Source organism: Zingiber officinale, chromosome 4B (assembly GCF_018446385.1).
Source record: "Zingiber officinale cultivar Zhangliang chromosome 4B, Zo_v1.1, whole genome shotgun sequence".
NCBI classification, from domain to species: domain Eukaryota; kingdom Viridiplantae; phylum Streptophyta; class Magnoliopsida; order Zingiberales; family Zingiberaceae; genus Zingiber; species Zingiber officinale.
Window position 1 is genome coordinate 134,833,033 of NC_055993.1, and position 8,855 is coordinate 134,841,887.

General features: G+C 43.6%; 2 protein-coding genes across 2 annotated transcripts; both read left to right on the top strand.

Annotated features, from left to right (window-relative positions):
• The first annotated feature begins 2,291 nt into the window (after positions 1-2,291).
• LOC121978004 (indole-3-pyruvate monooxygenase YUCCA2-like) lies at positions 2,292-4,119 on the top strand. The gene is made up of 4 exons (XM_042530398.1): positions 2,292-3,227; positions 3,305-3,553; positions 3,668-3,790; positions 3,874-4,119. Exons 1-4 carry the CDS (start codon positions 2,520-2,522, stop codon positions 4,114-4,116), a joined length of 1,323 nt encoding a protein of 440 aa, XP_042386332.1. The 5' UTR covers positions 2,292-2,519; the 3' UTR covers positions 4,117-4,119.
• A 1,041-nt stretch (positions 4,120-5,160) lies between these two features.
• Positions 5,161-8,320, top strand: LOC121976888 (chloroplast processing peptidase-like). Its single transcript, XM_042529285.1, has 6 exons — positions 5,161-5,809; positions 6,488-6,556; positions 6,640-6,708; positions 6,944-7,030; positions 7,719-7,786; positions 7,885-8,320. Exons 1-6 carry the CDS (start codon positions 5,219-5,221, stop codon positions 8,015-8,017), a joined length of 1,017 nt encoding a protein of 338 aa, XP_042385219.1. The 5' UTR covers positions 5,161-5,218; the 3' UTR covers positions 8,018-8,320.
• Positions 8,321-8,855: the final 535 nt, after the last annotated feature.

Here is an 8,855-nt window from a genome sequence, read left to right on the forward strand (position 1 = left end):
CAAGGAAAAGACCCGAGGATTTCTCCTCTGACAACCGGTAGGTTTCACGTGTATGCCATGCTCCAAATCTTGTGACAGGGGATTCTGCTGTCCCATCGATGGCATGCTTTGACTGTAGCGATATGGGTCAGGTAAGTTTTCTGACAGCCGCATACCTAGGAAAGGACAGAGGACACGTATGCACCTAGGTACGCGTGCCCAGACTCTTCATAGCTCTATATAAAGAACCTCAGGTTTCACCGGTGAGGTACGTATTCTGAGATTTTGGAAGCCACTTTGTTCATCGTAAGCTTACCTGACTTGAGCGTCGGAGGGTCGCCGCCGGGAATCCCTTCCCGGCTCGACTTCTGTGCAGGTTAGCCGGAGCATCGTGCCACCAGTGGGAGATCTACATCAGCGAGCCAGAGAGCGCCACGTGCCCAGCGTCTGTTGACTTCTGGTTCGGACAGGATCAGTTAATATGAAAGGGGAGCGAAAATTTTGAGAACTTTGAAAATTTGAAAAATTTGGAAGACCTTGTGGAACATATGAAATATTTTAAAATTTTAAACAGTATTGCGTGTGAGAGAGAAAAATTGAGGATATTGGGCATCATAGTTTAGAGGAATGTGGATGATCCTGTCCGAATCGATGAATCAACGGACGCTGGGCACGTGGCTCTTTCCTAGTTGCTGACGTAGATCTTCAACCGATCGTATGGAGCTCCGGTGAACCTGCAAAAAAGTCAGGCCGGGAAGGGGTCCCGGCGACAACCCTCCGACGCTCAAGTTAGACAAATGGACAACGAAGAAGTGGCGCTGTCTAGGCCAGAATGCATATCTCCAGCGAAGTGTGAGGCTCCTTATATAGAGCTGGGAAGGGGCTCACGCACACATACCGAGGCGAATACGTGTCCTCAACCCATACCTCCGTAAGGGCTTGTCAGAAAGGCTTGTCTGACACCATACTGCTACAGTCCGCGTACATCTCTGATGGGACAGCGAAACCCTCTGCCATAAGATCCTGCGTATGGCTTGCTCGTCAAACATACCTGCTGTCAGAAGATGTTCCCTTGTCCTTTTCTTCTTTTACTCCATGCCGAGAGTACGGTCGGTCGGCCGATCCCTTGCCTCCTGCCGGTCGTCTGTGCTAGTCCGCTCGGGAGATTCCTGGTCATGTGCTCTGTGGACTGTTCGCAGTGTTGCTATTTTATGTCTTCGGCCGAGCGGGCTACCCGCTCGGACATACAACTCTGCTCAACATGAGCGTCGGAATCCCAACTCCCCGCCAGGGTATCTTTGCTTCCGCTCGGAACATTCGTCCGGTCACCTCTATCTTTATCCGCTCGGCCAAGCCTCTGGTTAACCTTTTACCTTTTAACCTCCACCTGGTGTTGACTCTGGGACCCCCCTTCTTACTGTCGGATCAGTGGATATTTTGAGAAGATATATTTTCTTCCGTATTTAAAAAATTCAAAAGAGTTATAAAATTAGTATTAAAATTTTCGTCCATCTCGAATATAAATAGAGAAGGAGAGAAATAGAGAGAGAAGGGATGAATGAAAAAAAAGTTCGTGATGTATTTATAGATTTTTTTAATTTTTTTTTTTAAAAAATAAACATTGAACAACGACTATTAGCCATGGTTTCACGTCTCATCTTCTTCAACGTTCAATATCTTCTTCAACGTGTTATATGTGTGTTTTTTTTAATAACAAATATTGAAAAAAATATTACTGACAATGGAGAGGCTCTGCAAATACGAAGCCGCTCTATCATTTAAGGGACGGACCTCCCTCCCACCTATCTGGGAGCTCTCATTGAAAATGCTCTAACAGGCACGTACGGTAATTTACTCAAACGTTACATGTTCGATTCTCAGCAGGTCCGTAGTACTCGAAATATTAGAACTGTTCGTGTTAAGAGCTGATTGTGTTATCAAATTTATCCAAATATCCAGGAATAATTGGACCCCAAGGCCTAAATACCTTGAATAAGTAATCATAATAATAATAATAATAATAATAAATAAAAAAATAAAGACTCATTCTCCAACAATAGTTTGCTAGATTTACTCTACCAAAAAAAATCTAATTAACCCTCCTCCATACAAATCGCGACGTTTAAGCAATCTAGCGAAAACCATCAATATATCAACTTGAACATCTACCTAGCCCCTACGTAGCTCAATCCCTCCAAATTAAATCCAATTTACAATCTAAATTTGGTATTATTCTAAAATTAATAGACTGCTGGGTGCAGTTCAATATAAACCGATCGAGCCACTTGACATTTTCCCTCCACCTCGCGGAAGCAGCAGCAGCTTTGGCCGCGTCCTCCGCCACCCAGCGGTCATCTCGCTCCAGGGACGACCCGATTTTTGCTCTGTTCCGGATAAGATCCTTGGAATCCTTCTTGTTTCTCGACCGTTGCATGCGGTGCGATCAGATCAATGTCTCTTCCCGTCCTCCCCTATTAATTGTTACTCCCTCATCTGCAAAATTTAGTCGCTCGATCGATTGTACATGGTTGTGACTGACCATGGGCTGCGCATGCTGGACGGAAGCAGAGTGCAAGGTGGCGGCGGCGGCGGCGGCTCACGCTCCCGCCGTGTTCATGGCGAAGGATTCGCATGAGATCGACGGGTGCGTGTGGAGCCCCGGGCCGGTCATCGTCGGCGCGGGCCCGGCGGGGCTCGCCGTCGCTGCCTGCCTGAAGGAGAGAGGCATCCCCAGCGTCGTCCTCGAGCGCGCCGGCTGCATCGCCTCGCTGTGGCAGCTCAAGACCTATGACCGCCTGCGCCTCCACCTGCCGAAGCAGTTCTGCGAGCTGCCGCGGATGCCCTTCCCGGCCGGCTTCCCCAAGTACCCCGACAGGCGGCAGTTCGTCAGCTACCTCGAGGCCTACGCCGGCGCCTTCGACGTGCGCCCGCGCTTCCACCAGACGGTCGTGGAGGCCCGGTACGACGCCGCGGTGGGGCTGTGGCGGGTGCGCACGTCGGAGGGGGGCAGAGAGTACTTCTCGCGGTGGCTGGTGGTGGCCACTGGGGAGAACGCCGAGGCCGTGGTGCCGGACTTAGAGGGCGCCGCGGGCTTCCGCGGCGCGGTGGCCCACACCAGCTCGTACAAGAGCGGCGACTCGTACAGGGGAAAGCGAGTGCTCGTCGTCGGCTGCGGAAACTCCGGCATGGAAGTCTGTTTGGATCTCTGCGACAACAATGCGCTTCCCACCATCGTCGTCCGAGACTCGGTCAGTGCAACTCTTCCTCCTCCATTAATGCCATCAGGACGCGCGAGCACGATTCAATTTCCTTTAATTTTGTTCAGGTCCATATCTTGCCGCGCGAATTGCTCGGCTGCTCCACCTTCGGCCTGTCGATGTGGCTGCTCCGGTGGCTGCCCATTCGGGCCGTCGACCTCTTGCTGCTCCTGCTCGCTCGCCTCTTGCTCGGCGACACCGACAGAGTCGGCCTGACGCGTCCCCGCGTCGGGCCCCTCCAACTCAAATTGCTCCATGGCAAGACGCCGGTGATCGACGTCGGCACGCTCCGAAAAATCAAGTCCGGCGACATCAAGGTTCGTTATACACGATTGATTGATTGATCGATCACCGGCTGCGAATAATGAATGAATGAATGAATGAACAAGCGGCAGAGTACTTCATGGATTCAATCCACACAAGTATTGCAGGTCCGGCCGGCTCTGAAGAGATTAACGCAGCGCGGAGCAGAATTCACGGACGGCCGATCGGAGGAGTTCGACGCGGTGCTCTTCGCAACCGGCTACAAGAGCAACGTGCCTTGTTGGCTCAAGGTAATTAATTAGCGTCGTCATCATCTTCTCCTTCTTCCTCAGCCCTGATCGCCTTAATGATCGAACTGCCGACGCTAGCGCAGGAAGCTGAGGGATTCTTCTCGAGCAAAGACGGACTGCCGACGAGGCCGTTCCCCCACGGCTGGAAAGGCGAGAGGGGGCTCTACGCCGTCGGCTTCACGAAGCGCGGCTTGATGGGCGCCTCGCTCGACGCCAGGAGGATCGCGCAAGACATCGAACAATGCTGGAAAGCTGAATTGCTGAAAGAGGTCAAATCCTTCACGATATTCCCACCAAAGCAAAAGCAGCAGTCCTCCAGTAATTAAATGATAGACTAACTAATTAACTAATTGACTAATTAATTAATTAATTAATCAGTATCTATCCACCTTCTCAATTGACTTTGCACTAGTACTGTGAATACTGAATTTCACTACGAACTAACTTGTACATAAAAGTACCATCTAGCTAGTTGATGGGCTCGTTGAAGGGAGGAGCTGTTTTCATGGTCTCTATGAACCTCATGAATATGGAATAAGTGAAATAGTTTTTAATCCTATATATGTTGGATAATTCATGGTCTCGGATACCTTCTCAATTGTGCAAATCTTAAGATGCGGAAGTCCTTCCATATTATGATACATAGGAACTCTGAAATTGTCGATAATATCTCCATAATCGTTTGTCTGTACATCAAGTCGATAATATCTCCACAATCGTTTGTCTGTACATCAAGTTATCATGCATAATTTTGATTATTTGATTATAAATAATCATATAATATTATTATCAAAAATAAAATATAATTTATTATTGTTTAGTTCAATTTTTGGAATACACTAATCTCATCGTAACGTAACCTAACGTAACCGTCATTAACGTAAACTCTTCCATTGCCATTTTAGTCATCGGTAGCCTAACGTAACCGTCATTAACGTAAATTCTTCCATTGCCATTTTAGTCATCGGTAAGGCGTTCAGGTCCCCTCAAGGAAGGTATGAGCTTGGCCTAAATTGAAAGGGTCAAAATCTATTGAGCAAATTGTTCCTTCGTAATTCATCACAATTCGATAGGTGACGATGGTAGAAGAGGAGATTGAGATTGGGGATGAAGATGAGCTTTCGTTGTAACAAATCTAAGTAGCCGTAAGTGACGAAGGCCGAATCCAAATTAGGAATCGACATCAAAATTAGAAAAAAAAATGGAAATCTTAAATGTGATTCATCAAATACAATAAATTTTATTTCTATTTCGATGCAAAGGGTATGAAAATTAATATTTATTTGATATTTAATTAATAAATCTTTTACAATTTACTTAAGTTATATCTTTTTCTTGAAGAAGAGCTCTATAATATATTAATACCAGCTGTGAACTTTATCTTCGTCCGAGGGGGGGAGGGGGGAAAGAAGAAGCAAGGTAGAGACCATGTCTTCCCTCCAATTCTTCTCGCCCACTTCTCAAAGCCCTAACCCTAATGCCAACCATCCCTTCTCCTCCAAGAACGCCGTCGCCAGACCGACCGGCTACTCCTCTCTGTCATGCCCCACCTCCCAGTTGCCCTTTGACGGCGCCACCTCCGACGCCGCCAGATCCATCTGCTCCTCCAAAACTGTCAGCTTTAGGCCCGCGCGCTGCGTTTCTCCGCCGAAAGGCTCCAAATTTTTGGGGTCCCAGCTCCTCCGACCGAGGCAGCTCCGCCGGCGGATCGGGTGCAGCGGGGGAGTAGAAACCCGAGGCGGTGAGGTCGACGCGCCGCCGCCGCTGTTGGACTCGAAGAGCGGCGGCGGCGGAAATGAGGGTGGCGAGGGAAAGGATGGAGGGGATGGCGAGGAGGAGGAGAGGAAGAAGGGTATTCTCCCGGAATGGGCCAACATCAGCAAGGATGATGTTAAGACTATTCTGGGGGCGTTGGCGATTTCCTTAGCATTCCGAACGTTCATAGCTGAACCGCGGTACATTCCCTCTCTTTCGATGTACCCGACGTTCGACGTTGGAGACCGCATTGTTGCCGAGAAGGTACCTTTCTCTGCCTTGTATTTACTGATACAGATTTGATTGTCAATAAAGGTTCATTTTTTGTCTTTTTTTTCTCTATTCGAATAGAATGATTTGGTAGTTGTCTTTGTTTTTATGAGCTTGATGCTGTTGTAAAATGATTGCTGGAGCAAATTGTGTGCCCCAGTAGGATGAGGGATGCTGCTAAACTATAATTGAGTTCTTCATCACTCTCTGAGCTTCGTGCGCTTGCCTTAACGTTTGATTCCAGATACACTGAGAATTTCTATTAATTCACTAAATTACCTTATCATTTGGGATTGGTTTCACCCAAAATTTTGTGTGATCTAAGGTTATGCCAAAAGCTTGATTTGATGGAGATGTACCTTGCTTAGCATAGCAACTACTCTGAGCTAGCCTGATGTGTGATCTTTGAATAACTTGTAGCTTGGAACAACCAAGTTAGATTCCCTAGATTTTACTTGATAACTATTAAATGAAGATGCTTAACAGCTACTAACGTTTTGTTTTTCAGCTATCTTCCTCTCCTTGTCTTTTTTATTGGACAAAATCATTGAGAACCTTAATTAGATATCATCTATTTTTTTTCTTTATTAATTCAACGATATGCATGTTTCTATGTGAAGATACAACTTATTGACCTTGTATTTATGTCTAACCTAACTTCATTCTTGAAAGGTTTCATATTACTTTAGACAGCCATCTGTAAATGACATAATCATCTTCAAAAGCCCACCAGTATTGCAGGTAATAAAAGCGTTTATGTACTAATTGCATCCAGATTTTTTTCAGACTCCTTTTATGCTGATTCTGAAATGTACTGTATACAGGAAGTGGGTTATACAGATGATGATGTATTCATTAAAAGAATTGTTGCCAAGGAAGGTGACACTGTGGAAGTGAGTAAATCAGTAATGCTTTTCTCTATTGTGAAGTTCTTCACATTGATAATTGTACTTATATTTTGTTCTATTTCTTTTTGATTTGGTTTTTGGATTCATTTCACACTACCTATCCCATTCCTCTTTTTCCCTGTAATTCAAAATATAAGCAAAAAGTTACATGTTATAAATTCTCAACTTTGATCATTTTCATTTTATGAGCAGTTATGTTTGATATTATCTCGACTTGCAGGTCCATAATGGCAAGTTAGTAGTAAATGGAACTGTCAAAAATGAAGACTATATTCTTGAGCCACCATCATACGAGATGAACCCTATTGTAAGTAACTCATCATTCATATGAAGTAACTTTAGCCTAAAACATCACAAGTATACATTTATTTGCTACAGTAAGATGTTCATGTTTCACTAACATTCCATGGTACTTTATTAATATTGCTTATGCTAAACTATGGAGAGAAACCAAGATTTATTTTCTTTTAGACAGAAAATCTCTGTTTATTTGGCCATAATATTATTGTCACCAGCAATGTGTCTGTCTATTGGTTTAACTTTGTGTTGGTTTGATAAATGTTTCTTCTATTTTGTGTGTAATCTTTCCAAACAAATTAAAACCTTTATTTCTGCAATTGCCTAAAGCAAAGTAAAAGTTTTGTTATGGTCTGTCTGGGTTGGATTGAAACACATTGCTGCGACAAGTTTACCAGTTATTCCTGAGAGAGCTTGCTATAAAATTTAACTATATCCAAATTATTTAACTGTTTTAACCATGGATAAGAGGATCTAACAAAGTGATATTCACAATCTGCCATACTGAACCAAAGTGAACAACAAAACTTATTTGAGAAGGCTATATACCAAACTAAGGATTGTGATTTCCTTTAGTTCATCCATTTTCTGATTGAACCAACAATGGATGCTTCATCTCCAACCTTCCTACCAATTTTCCTACTTTTCAGCATTCTTAATTGTACTTTGTTTTTAATTTAGTATTCCTTCTACTACAGCAAGTACCTGGGAACTCTGTGTTTGTCATGGGCGACAACCGCAACAATAGTTATGATTCACACATATGGTAACTTTCTTTGTTAGCTACTCTCATTGGTTACCCACTCATTTTATAATCTAATCGGTCAATATGTTTAACGTGTGTCTAACATAAACTAATCTCAGGGGTCCCCTTCCTGCAAAGAATATACTTGGGAGGTCGGTTTTCCGATACTGGCCACCTGGTAGACTTGGCAGCACAGTTTTTAGCGAAAAGAGTGAAGACGCAAAGCCAGATAGCAGTTTAGTAGCCAAATGACATGTACATGCTGCTTTTGAATTCTCAAGAGGATGTAACTAGTGAAAATTGATTACTGATTCCCTTGTTAAGTCGCACAATGGGGAAGCCACCAAAATATCATTCATGACGGGAGCGTTGCGGGCAAGCGTATTTGCATGTGTCACCTTGTTTATTTTCTATGTATTTAAAAAATATACAATCATTTTTTTTGGTAACAATAGGGTAATCCTGATGTCGATTACCTTCACTTGCCTAACTTGTTCCTTTGATGAACTCGAATAATCAGGAAGATTGCTACCATGAGACTAGTTTTGATTGTTTTATGCACCAATTCTGAAATATTTTTTGTATAACCTGCTACTTAGGATCATCATATCATTAGTGGCTAGTTAGTCAATTGGAAATAGTTAATTGACTAAAGTAATTTTAGTCGATTGATTGGTGATGATTGTGAATGTCTTTTAAAATCATCAATCATGTTTAGTTGTTCAATGTTTTTTACAAAAAAAAAAAAAATATTTAATGGTTTGTAAGTATAATATTCGATTTTGATAGAGTTTGTTTATTTTAATTTAATAATAAAAGCATATATATATATATACACACAGAAATTATATGCTGCGGATAAAGCCGTGCGAACCGCTGTGGACTTGCCTTTCTGATCGGTCTACAGACCGATCAGAAAATGATCGGTTCCCTGATCGGTCCAGAGATCGATCAGGAGGTTCTCTGATCGGACTGGTTATCCATCAGGAAGGCATGTCCGCAGCAGTCCGCTCGACTTTGTCCACAGTATATCATTTATATATATATATATATATATATATATATATATATATATATATATATATATACA